This window comes from Clupea harengus, chromosome 5, assembly GCF_900700415.2.
Source record: "Clupea harengus chromosome 5, Ch_v2.0.2, whole genome shotgun sequence".
Lineage (NCBI taxonomy): Eukaryota > Metazoa > Chordata > Actinopteri > Clupeiformes > Clupeidae > Clupea > Clupea harengus.
Genome location: NC_045156.1, coordinates 12816189 through 12829280, shown reverse-complemented (window position 1 = coordinate 12829280; position 13092 = coordinate 12816189). Strand labels below are relative to the sequence as shown.

At 41.9% G+C, this 13092-nt stretch overlaps 1 protein-coding gene across 1 annotated transcript; it reads left to right on the top strand.

The window, feature by feature from the left end:
- The first annotated feature begins 7700 nt into the window (after positions 1–7700).
- Positions 7701–12331, top strand: LOC105907303. Its single transcript, XM_031567096.2, has 8 exons — positions 7701–8142; positions 8810–8937; positions 9385–9661; positions 9871–10016; positions 10191–10473; positions 10925–11073; positions 11216–11507; positions 11803–12331. Exons 2-8 carry the CDS (start codon positions 8856–8858, stop codon positions 11978–11980), a joined length of 1407 nt encoding a protein of 468 aa, XP_031422956.1. The 5' UTR covers positions 7701–8142; positions 8810–8855; the 3' UTR covers positions 11981–12331.
- The last annotated feature ends 761 nt before the right edge of the window (positions 12332–13092 follow it).

The following is a 13092-nucleotide window of genomic DNA, read 5'->3' as shown; positions in this document are numbered from 1 at the left end:
ACAGTATACAGTATCTATGTATGCAGTACAACTGTACAGTATACAGCATGGGTCGTCGTTTTTTTTTTGGCTCGTCAGATTATTCCGATCGTAGCCGAGTTTTTCTTTTTTCTTTTTTGGTCAACAGGCTCACGAATAAGGCAAGCTGATGCTAAGCAGAAATGACAGTGAACACCAGGGCGCCATGATTTGCATTCTTAATTTCATCCCTCGTCTTTAACTGAACTTCAGTTCGACAGAAGTGTTGCAACAAAATTATTGCGTCAGAGCGAAATAAAAAAACAAAGGTTTATGTTTTGCAAACTGCGACAACTTCGTTGCATTTGAGACACATGGGCTTTCCATTAGTGAAACTGGGTAAGATGAATGCAAAATTGTCTTTCTATTCCCCTTCATAGGCTCTGTTTTGGTTGTCAACTTTCCTCTTCAGACTTTTTGACAAAGACATCGTTCCCAGCTAATTCTTTGCTAACTTCTCTCTGCACGCTATTTTCCCCAAACAATAAAACATTGTTACATTGTAACGAGGTGCGTCAACCAACTATTTTGAAATAAAAGTAGCCTAAGATAGACTCCAAGTAGTAGCCTAGGTCTAATTAGGAGGCTCAATGTTGAAAGAAGTCCATCATTGCTATTATTCACAATAGGCGAGGCAATATTGACAGAGGGGGCTAAGATGAAATAAAATAATGAAATTATTCAAACAGACCACCAATGGGCTCATTCTCATGGTTTATTATCATTAGCTATTTTTAGTAGACCTATCCATTCTCCATGTAGGCCTAGTTGTTGCGAGGTCACGTAAGGGGGGTTCCATGGCAATGTTCCGAAAGCCCATTATTCCGACAGCCCGCTGTTCCGAAATTGTGAGCACAGCAACGTGAACCACTATAGCCCACATGCACATCCCAATTAATTGATCACACAATCATAAACATATAAATGCATTTATTTCACAAGCATGAACTTTAATTCAGAACATTATTATACACACATGGCATTTGCATCGCGATGATACAAAAAAATGCTTTTATGATAGCCAACACATGAATGCTTTGTCAGTGCTTGACAAGATCTGTGTAATGTCCTGCGACAATCTGCCAGTGATTTCCTTCGCACGAGTGGGACCCCATATTCAAAACCAGAGTAGGCTAAATTAACAAATATTGCCTAGGAAAAGTGATATGCGTGATAGCCCGGTGAGCGTCTCCGCTCCGCTGCGCAAACTAAATGCTGTGTGTGTTTTGTGCCACTTAAGACACAAGAGTTTTGTTTTAAAATATGTCATTGGTTAAGTGAAATCTATTGTGTTACATGCAATAGTTTGATGTTTAAATGTAAAATGTATTTTATTACTGTTGTATGCACCGAGTAACGTTAGGTGAAAGGTGGCAAACCCCGCGAAAGGGAGAAAAAAGATTGAGAGAAGAGAAGAAGCCACATTAAGAATTGTCTCCGTATGTTTTAAGCAAATGTGTGTGTATATATATTTGCTAGTCGGACTTATTAGCGTATTCGAACTGAATACACAAAGTTTGAACTGTAAGATAGTCGACGGTTTGCAGAAGATCATCATTTCGCCATCCTGAGGAGAAAAAACACTTGTCATCTTGTGAGAGACTTCCCTGTCGTTGCTCGACGACAACTCGACGGCAGCTTGACGACAGCTTGACAACACTTGACAGCCTTTGGATTAAGGTATCGTGAGTTTGTTTTTGTTGCTCCAAAACGGAGTGAAGGGGTCTGTTTGTTTTTGGCCACACCGAACACAAGCAACGCTCCAGTACTGCAACGGTTAGCTGCTAGGTAGCCTACTAGCTAATTTGCCGGCTAGGACTGGGGTGGGTGATTCACTGGTGAGAGAGTGAGAGTGTGTGTGTGTGTGTGTGTGGGCCCACGTACATGTGATCTGTGCTAATGCTATGTGCTGTGTAATGTTAAATGTTAGCTGAGTGTTAGTTAAAGTAGCCTACTAGCTACTTTTATATGGATGTCTGTTAGGGACTGTATAGTTAACTGGGATTGTTTGATTTGTGTATTCTATTTTGTTTTCATTAAGAATTTATTACATTGATGATTTTCATATTTATTTTTATATTCAAATCAGTAAACTATATATTTTTATTTGATAATTGAACAACCTGAGTTTGAGTATTTCATTAGTTTAAGCCACTATGGGGTAATAGAGTGTAGGTTTTAAAAGGGTATTTCATTTAAATAATAGTTAAGTTAATAGTTTAATTGTAGCACATGTAAAATCACAATAGACATTTAAACAGAAGGTCAGCAAGAATCATATGTATTATATACTTTACTGGGATTAGTTTAGGAACCCAGGAAAACGCCCTTTAGTGTCAGGAAATAGGCCTAGGGGGCGCTACACAGGCACATGATATTTATCTATTCGGCAGATGCTTTCACTCAAAGCGACTTACAACTGAGCAACAACAATAATCAAGCTAAAGTTAGGAGATCATTGAGGTAAGACACAACTAGCTGACTCTAGTCAATCTGACAGAGTGCAAGTGCAGAATGAGATAGAAGAAGTGCCCAGGAAGTGCTGGACATGTAAGAAGGGGATCTCAGAAGAGGCTCAAGTATTTAACTTTGTTAATATGTCCACACAGTGTTTTTAGTATGATACATAACATATCATGAGCGAAGTAAGCAGTCAATGGCACGGCTAAGTATTTCCACCTTGGAACTGCAGTGTACCAACAGCAGTTTCAAAAACCAAAAGACAGCCTGGGTTCCACATGCCACCATCCTAAGGAACCAATCCCATCAACTTGCTTGTCGGGAGGGAGGAGTAACATCAGTATACATGTACATGTAGTGCTTTACTTACGATGAACTAGATGGCTTTCTTCAGAGACTTTCAGTGGTGTTCAAAACTTTCAAAATGGCACATCTGGATGTCTATCGTTCCATTCTATTTAAGTCAGAGCTGGTCATCGGGATCAAAGTTTATTGAATATTAGCAACACATTATTAGCTGTTTGAAAACATAGTCAAACAAAAAGGCTGATAAACAGAGGTGGACTAATTATCCTCTACTATTATACGTGCATTTCTGGTAGTGAATCTCCTAGCCATGTCTACTTAAGTTTACTAAAACTTTCATTAAAATTCTAGGTTCTAATTCTAAACTCTAATGCAACATCATGAGTTGTTAAGAAAGTTTATTTTTTAGAGAAAATGACAATGTGTTGGCTTACATCATATACATATCTATACATCTGTGCTAGACAGTGAAGAGGGGTTGACAGAGAAACAATCTCTCCTTATCCTCCACCCTGATGAATAATAATGGGTCAATGATATTGATGGGAACCAGGTGGAAAGAGGATTGACCCAGTAATACAACTCTGGAACCGGAGCGCCCACAAGTGGAGGTACTATGCCTTTTAGCACCCCCAGAATAAAGACACAACACAAGGTCCATTTAAGGTCTTTTTTTTTTTTTTTTTTAAAGGTCAGTAAGTGCAAATAATCAGGTAAATTCACCTTATGCAGCTACGAAATGGAGGGACTGGTCAATGCTTACGGTTTCTACACGCAGATCAAAGATCACAGATTGCAACAGGGAGGAATGAAGTCACACCAGGCATTCAAACAATCAAAATGCAAATGAAATAAAATAGACAAATGACCGTCTAGTATGTAGCTATAAGGCTGAAAGCATCTTTGGTTACAGCCTTATAGTAACCAAAGATGTTATATTCTTCTCATATTAGCATTTTATGCCATCAGAACTTAACATGCTGGACACAAAAACAAACACATGTATTGTAAACTAAAAATGTACAAAAGCAAATTATTAAATAAATCCCCTACACACATAAAGCACAACATGAAAAACAGTTGAGAAACTGATGCACTGGTGCCATGACTGCAGACCTGGGACCTTGTCTTACTAAAAGTTCCCTTTGGAGTATTGTGTTCATATTTCTAGTGTGTGTGTATGCTTTTATTTATTTGGGAATGGCATGGGGGGAAGGCTGTGATTAATTCAACGTTTTTCTTTTCTTTATATCTCTCTCTCCATGGTGGCTGGAGTTCCATGATGAGGGTCAGGCCTGTGAACTGTAGCAGCGGCCAGTGGGACACTTCTGTCATGGTTGGCTCACATATTAGAGCTTCGTCGCCCCCTGGTGGCCCCCATAGAGGCACGCAGGCGGGGGTCCTATGCCTTGTAGTGCTCATTGAAGTCCAGACGGAAGCTCAGGAACTGTAAGCTCTCTTCTGAGCTGGTCATGAGCAGCACCAAGAACCGCTCGACTATCCCCTACACGAGGAGGAAGATAAGGAAGATTGAGAATGTGAGGGGCCAGACGACTAGAGTCAATGCAAACCAGAGACACAGTACAGCGCAGTGAAGTGGCTGTGTGTGTGAGTGAGTGAGTGCTTGTGCGTGTGAGTGAGTGAGTGCTTGTGTGTGTGAGTGAGTGAGTGAGTGAGTGAGTGCTTGTGCGTGTGAGTGAGTGCCTGTGTGAGTGAGTGAGTGCTTGTGCATGTGAGTGAGTGAGTGCTTGTGTGTGTGAGTGAGTGCTTGTGTGAGTGAGTGAGTGCTTGTGCGTGTGAGTGAGTGCTTGTGCGTGTGAGTGAGTGAGTGCTTGTGCGTGTGAGTGAGTGAGTGCTTGTGTGTGTGAGTGAGTGCTTGTGCGTGTGAGTGAGTGCTTGTGCGAGTGAGTGAGTGCTTGTGCGTGTGAGTGCTTGTGCGTGTGGGTGAGTGGTTGTGCGTGTTAGTGAGTGAGGGCTTGTGTGGGTTAGTGAGTGAGTGAGTGCTTGTGCGTGTGAGTGCTTGTGTGTGTGAGTGCTTGTGCGTGTTAGTGAGTGAGTGCTTGTGTGTGTGTGAGTGAATGTGCGAGTGCGTGAGTGAGTGAGTGAGTTTGTGAGTGCGTGAGTGCTTGTGTGAGTGAGTGAGTGAGTGAGTGATTGAGTGCTTGTGCGTGTGAGTGCTTGTGTGTGTGAATGAGTGCTTGTGCGTGTTTGTGAGTGTGTGAGTGCTTGTGTGTGTGAGTGAGTGAGTGATTGAGTGCTTTTGCGTGTGAGTGAGTGCTTGTGTGTGTGAGTGAGTGAGTGCTTGTGCGAGTGAGTGAGTGAGTGAGTGCTAGTGTGTGTGCGAGTGTGTGAGTGCTAAGCATTTTAGGCTAAGCATTTTAAATACCATTTTGATGGCATGCTTAAAATAAATGACCTGTATATCTGTTTGTTCACAAAACTATGGCTATTATCAGTGTAAAGTGTCTTTAATTGCATTGATATTAATGATGCCAGTACTACAGACATCCCAAGTCTCCCGGAAGTCCCGGGAGTCTCCCGCATATTGATTGCAACTCCCTGATGCCCGCAAATGACTTAAAATCTCCCGGAATCTAGAGCGAGCGAGCAAGACCGCGCACACGAGACAGACGTACTCCAAACCGCGTAAGCATCTGTGTAGCGCGCGCACGACAGAGAGGGAGAGGCATAGACATATATACATCATATATATATGTCTATGGGGAGAGGGACCTAGAGACTGTGCGTGTGTGTGGCAGTGTGAGTGTGTGCCTCATGAAGCATCCTGATTGGCCTGTTTCGGTAAATCAACCAATCAATTTTCAGTGTGGGCGGGCTTTTATCTCTTCTCCCGAACCGAATTAATCAGTTCAGTGTTTCTAGGAACAGGAGCACCATGGCAGAGGGAGAGTAGTGTGTAGAGGGAGAGTACCCCAAAAAACGAAAATATAAGACACATTTTACAACAGACTATACAAAGGTGTACCCCTGTCTTAGAAAAGTAAATCACATTGACAGTCTTGCTCGCTGTACAATCTGTAACAGTGATTTCTGCATTGCCCATGGCATATTCATGTGCATATTATTCAGGCCGGCTAGTTGGCAGGGCTACATGAAAACAACAAACTCCTTAGACCTGTTTAAAGTTGCAATGGAATAAAAATAAAAGCAGTTAACAGAAATAGTATAAGCAGCCTATAAATAGTAAAAGTAATCTAAATATTTAAACATAATTAACAAAGAATTGCATAGGGCTATAGCCTATAGAATGATATTATGCTTATCTTTTAGGGACCACAACTTGTTAGGGAGGGAGCCCAGGGAAAATAGGCTTAGGCCTAAACGAAGGCTACATGTGCGTGCATGTAAATAGTTTTCTTTTTTTTTCCGGGGGGGGGGGGGGGGGGGGGGGGGTAGGTTCGGTAAGGGGGTATATGATTCCAGCATACTAGACAAGCACAGATCTGAGGTGACAAACCCACATAGGAAGGGAGAGATGGGGAACCAGTGGGTGAAAGAAAACCTCACAGAATACACAGAGAGCCTCCCACAAGTCTCAGGTGTATCTGCGGTCAGAGAGGGTTTGAGGATCACATCTTTCAGGAGATGTGGGAGCTGTACAGTCAGTACTCCACCCAAAATGACAGGCCAGAACAATCCAGTGATGAGCAGAGGGACATGATACTGAAGGCACACAGTTCTGTGAGGAGGTGGTTGCACACACCAGTGACCCACATCACAAGTGTGCAGATGAAGAGGTTCAGGAAATATCACAAGTGTGCAGATGAAGAGGTTCAGGAAATATATTAATGACAAGTAAGTCTAAGTAAGTGAATGGCACAGTAAATGAACATTGCTCAAATTAGTCATTGTTTAATTTTTAAAATGCTTTATGTTTAAATATTGTTCATACAGTTATCAATTCAAATGAAATGTGTGTGTGTGTATGTGTGTGTGTGTGTGTGCGCGTGTGTGCGCGTGTGTGTGTGCGTGTGCGTGTGCGTCTATGTATGTGTGTGTGTGTGTGTGTGTGTGTGTGTGTGTGTGTGTGTGAGAAACTGCTGTTGGCACACTGCAGTTCCAAAGTGGAAATACTCAACCATGCCATTGACTGCTTATTTCGCTCATGATAAGTTATGTATCATATTAAAAACACTGTGTGGACATATTAAGAGTTAAAAACTTGAGACTCATCTCTTCCGAGATCCCTTTCTTCCCTAACACCTCTAACGCATCTAACATGCCCAGCACTTCCTGGGCACTTCTTCTATCTCATTCTGCACTTGCACATTGTCAGATTGACTGGAGTTAGCTAGTTAGGTCTTACTTCAAAGGACTCCTAACTTTCTTAAGCTTGATTGTAGTTGTTCATCAGTTACAAGTTGCTTTGGATGATAGTATCTGCCAAATAGATAAATGTCATGTGCATGTAAACACCAACCACCAGGAATGCCCCCATAGAAGATACTTTACTTCCCAGCACCAGTTTCACTCCAGTATGACGGCCACTGCTAGCGAAGGCTCTTACCACAGTCTCCTCAAATGACCTCCCCAACAGGAACCGTGTGCACAGGCCACCCAGGCCTCAGACAGGGCATTTGATGTCATTTCTGCATTTTTAAGCCCATTTCTCAAAATGCCTTCCTCTTTAAACATACACACCCGCTCTCATCTGTCGTTCTTGTGTAAAAGTCTGCCTACTGAAAGCCTACACATCTCTCTGTGATTATTCAAGCAGTAACACGGAGTAAAAAAAGCCATCAAAGTATTGGTGCTCTTGACATCTCTCACAGTATTGGGACTCTTGGTGCCTTTGGCAGCTCTCACAGAGTTTGTGCTTTTGGCATCTCTCACATAGTTGGTGCTCTTGGTATCTCTCACAGAGTTGGTGCTCTTGACATCTCCCACAGAGTTTGTGCTCTTGACATTTCTCACAGAGTTGCATAGGTTTGTGGGTCAGTAGCATTGATATTCTGAAACAGCATTTAGCATGAGGTCACTAATACCAGTGCATGGATCTTCAATCAGATAACTGTATTTGAACTGAAAAAAAATGATGTTAATAATACTAATGTTACTAATAATGTTTTTATCACAAATCACAAAAGAGACCAATACCACTGATGCTGAGAAGTAGCAAGCATTTTTCTCCTTCCCCTTGGATGTTCTTGGAACTTATTCTGCCGTGATTCTACTAAGCATTTCATGAGGAAGTGGTAGCATTGTGATGGGCTGGCCAACAGTAAGTAGAGTTTAAGTGCCAGCTTTGAGAATACACAGACACTTTGAGGAATACGGCAGTCGAGTCACATGCCAATCATCTCAAACACTGCACTGCGGCATCTACAGAAACTTAAGGTTAGGAAATTAAAGTACCGATGTATTGACATTCTAGTTCTAGTTTGTAATTTTTTTGTGAATTTTGTTTGTGTTTAAAACATTTGAAATATTCTTTAAGCTAAATTTACACAATGATACATTTCATGTCATTTTTTTTACATATTTATTTTCTTGTTCCATGCTTTGTCCGCCATATGTTATTGTGTTATTATATATATATCGTCATGGCATCATGGCTAGGCAGTGTGGCTTACCAAATACTCACATATGTGATTGCATGTGTCTGAAGTCAGAACTGTGGGGCATTTAAATCTGGGCTGAGACTTGGATATTAGGATTTCATAACGCATTCATAAGCACTGAATAACATCTTCATAAGCACTGAATAACACCTTCATAAGCACTGAATAACACATTAATGTAGATGTGTGGAATCGAGTCGAATTAGATTAGGTGCTTGCCTGGAAAACGGCCTTTGCTCCGAGGATGAAGGAAACTGAAAACTGGAACTTTAAAGTTGAATTTGACATTCAGCTCTCACATTATGACTGGAAAGGTGTGAAGAACAAGATAACAAAGTACAATTATCATGTCAAAAATCGCATCTGGTTCTGGAGTACAATACCACAGTACCTAAGAGAAAGTGAGAAATGTGTCCATGTTGTCTTGCTCTGTCTACATACAGAAGCAGAGAGAGAGAGAGAGAGAGAGAGAGAGAGAGAGAGAGAGAGATGGCCATTCCTACACTGCTCCAGAAGACTGTAGTCCTGCTGCTCTCTCTGGCTGTTGCCACCTCTGCAGTTCATCTGACAGGTATAAACTACATCACTGCTAGCACTCATAACTCAACAGGATATCAAAACACCTGATGTAGCACCTGCAAATGTAGCAAATTATTAGGGTGAAAAGAAGTTCCTCATTCGGGGTAGAACCACAAATGTGTCTTTATTTAGGGGGGGAACCGAACCACACATTTCTCAGAACTACTCTGTGACATTTCTCAGAATGTGTGGTTGTTTTTGTCCCATCATCCTGTTCTGCAAGACGCATTCTGCGCAGACAGCTTCAAGCAAGTTTAAGCAAGTTAAAACTATGATCAACAGAATTTCCTAACAATAACCTTTACATAATTCATTAGACATTTAAAATAATGATGGAACAGAATCTAGCTAACTGAGGACATTGAAAATTAGTTTAGGTTTTTTATTTATTTCTTTAATTTTCATTTATATTTAATTCATAATTAATACTGTTGTATAGGTAACCTGGCTTTGGATGCCCCGTCCTTCCAGTCATCTACCTATGGTGGCTTGGCGGAGCATGCTGTTGATGGGAGGCCAGACACCTTATACGAATCAGGATCCTGCACCCACACCAAGACACAGACCAATCCCTGGTGGCGTGTCGACTTGTCCCGCCCCTACAACATCACCACAGTAACCATTACTAACCGCGGAGATTGCTGCGAACAGCGCATCAATGGTGCCCAAATCCACATCGGCAACAGCCTGGAGAACGATGGCAACAACAACACGCTGTAAGACAGTCGACAACGTCTGGTTTTTGATTTTCATGAAAAATGTGTGTTTTTCATGTATGTGTGATACGCTCCTCTTTGTGTGTGTTTGTGTGTGTGTGTGTTTGTGTGTGTGTTTGTGTGTGTGTGTGTGTGTGTGTGTGTGTGTGTGTGTGTGTGTGTGTGTGTGTGTGTGTGTGTGTGTGTGTGAACTGATCACCCTTCCAAAGAGCTAGTCTGGTCGAGTCCATTGGAAGAGGGCAGTCTAAGTCATTCAGGTTCGACCCTCTGGAAGGCCGATATGTCAACATCTTCCTGCCGGGCGAACACAAAACACTGACATTGTGTGAGGTGAACGTGTTCGCTGGTGATGAAGGTACCTGTCTTGCTGCAATCTCAAACTTGTTAGGATATTTGTTTTCCTTCACTGTACATCAGTGCACATTTGCAGTTATCTTTAGCTTTAGAACCATTTAAAGTCAAACATGCTTTAGAACATTTAGAAGTGGAACAAGCAGAAATATGAATAACACGTACTTTTCCTGGACAGAGAACCTTGCTTTGCTGCGCCAGGTCACCCAGTCATCTACATTCGAGGCTCAGGGCCTCTCTAAGTTTGCTGTGGATGGAGACAGAAATCCCAACTACCACGGCAAAGGATGTGCTCACAGTGCCAAAGAGGACAACCCTTGGTGGAGAGTGGATCTCCTGAAGAGCTATGAGATCACCAGGGTGACCATCACCAACCGTGGTGACTGCTGTTCAGACCGTATCCGAGGAGCTGAAATCCATATCGGTGACAGCCTGGATAACCATGGCAACAGCAACACACTGTAAGCCACCTGAGAGAGCCTATAGGCAACCATCATATTGACAAATGCCTCATGTCAGCACCTGCTCTTTCTGTTACAAGTATTTATGTTTTTTCAATTTTTTCAATTGATTTATTGGCTTGTTTAAATGGTGGACCATGATGATTTGAAAACAATCACTTATTGGAACCAGCAATAAAGTGGCATTTGATTCAATTCAATTTAATTTCATTCATATAGCGCCAAAACAATACAATTGTCTCAAGGCATTTTACAGGGCCCAGGGCCTGAATAATAAGCCATCATCATTTAACGTTCGTTCACTTGGAATCTATCAAGACTCCTGAGGTGTCTAAGAAGTGACTTACTGCAAAGCTCCACACAAACTAACAAACCACAGCCAACAAAATGCTCTCCCCATCTCCCATCAAGCCTTTATTGTTGGTCTCTAACTGCTCATTTCCTGTTCCAGGGCTGCAGTAGTTCAGTCCATTACACCAGGAGCAACAAAATCATTTGACTTCAAGCCCACTAGAGGGCGCTATGTGAATGTGTTCTTACCTGGACAAGGGACGTATCTCATGCTCTGCGAAGTGGAAGTGTATGCCATAGTCATAGTGGGTATGAGACATTGACTATTTCCTTTGATAGTGTCACTGACCCCATGTCCCTTACATAATGTCATTTTTGTGTGTGTTCATTGACTGTGCTGCTGTGGGAGCATGTGTGAAAGATTAAAGGGCCGGTGTGATGTCATCTGCAGATAGGAATGTTGCCCCAAGAGGAAGAGCGACGCAGTCCAGTCTGATTCTGGGTGAGATGTCCAGTTTTGGTCATGCTCTGAACGCCATAGACGGTAACCCAAACCCAGACCTGCGAAAGGGATCCTGCTCGATGACAGATCGTGAGACTGACCCCTGGTGGCGGGTGGACCTGCACGAGAGATACAGGGTCTCTTCTGTGACCCTGACCAACCCAAAGACCGGCTCACCTAAAGGCCTGAATGGTGTCCACATTCGCATCGGAGATTCAACCAACGCCAAAGAAAATCCTCTGTGAGTTATATATGTCTATATATGTCTTGAAATGTGATTAAAAAGTGGAATTGAAAGTTAAAACGATGGGGTCTGTGTGTATTAGACTTACTTCCAAAGGGCCTTTTCACATATCTGCCTGAAGTATTTAAAAGTTTAATAATTAGATAAAGTGATTACAGTGGCTGGTTATGAATATGTGGAGTGTTTGTTGTAATAAAACTGAGTATGAAAGCACCATGAGTGTGATGAGTGAGTACTTTCTTGTTGATGTTATTATTGTTGTCGATTTTGGTGTTGCTTTATCTCATCCTAGGTGTGCCAAAGTGACGTTCGTGCCTCTTGGCGAGACGGTGCGTTTCGACTGCACAGAAGCTAAGGAGGGTCAGTTTGTGACTGTGGTCCAACTGGGACAGGAGCGATCCCTCAGTCTGTGTGAGGTGGAGGTGTTTGGGACTCCAGTCATCACTTATCAGAGTAATAGAGACACATAAATATCACTTGTGAGACTTTTTTGATTACCTTGAAGAAAAGGTGCTTAAATGATTTAAGAGTATTATGCTAATCATAACATTTTTCTTAACTGGAAATTTAAGTCAAAACATCTTCCTGCCGATTCTACGTAGCATTAACAACACCAAGGTTCAATTTCCTCATCCAGAAACAAAAATGCTCCTCCAGTGTGTGTATGTGGTTTGGTGCTAGCATTATTTGATTTACTTGTGGAGATGCTACCGATAAGGCTAACTATATACTAACTAACCCTAATCTCTGTGGAACAGGATAAATTGGACTCTGACGACTGGTTGTATAATCAATAAGAATAAAGATCAACTTCATGAAAATATACTGCCTTAATCACTTTTCTCTTACAGTTGATATATTAAGACACATGCACACATAGACAGAGTCATAGTGGGCATCAACCATCTTCTAACCACTGAGTGGATTCATGGGAAAGCAGCTTCTGTGACCATCAAAAGTCGGCCAGCATAATCTCCAAAATTATAATCTTATCATGGTAACAAAGGAAAGCTCCCCACACTGGTATTGCTCAGACACCTGGGGTCAGGAAGTGACTAAAACCGAGAAACTGAGGTGTGAGTGACTAAAACCAATTATAGTTTGGGAATGGGGGTAGGCCATTGAGAACCATCTCAGGCAGTTAGTCAGAGAAAACTGATTATCAGACAGAACAACAAAAGGTTGCCAGACCTGTTTGCACTAGAAGCCCAGCTCATTGGCATTAAAAGCCTAAGAGGTGTCGTAAACAGTATACATGGCTAGAGTTGGAGATGCTTGTTGTCCAGATCTGCACTGCTGAATCCGTAATATGTTCCAAGTGCTTCGTTACTGCACTTTACTGGAATAATGAGTGATTGCTGCATCAACCACCTGACAAACCTCCTTTTTCCTAAAGTATAGTCATCATTCTAAGCCTATTTATCGAATTTAGCAAATTGCTGTAGTACATGGTCTAGCTTCAAGGATTGCAGATGGATCAGATCAGTCACATATATGAAATCAATGTGTAAATTGAAACTGCTGCATAGCAACCGATGCTTCCTGCCATTTGATCATTTGCACAAAGATAGATGACAACCAC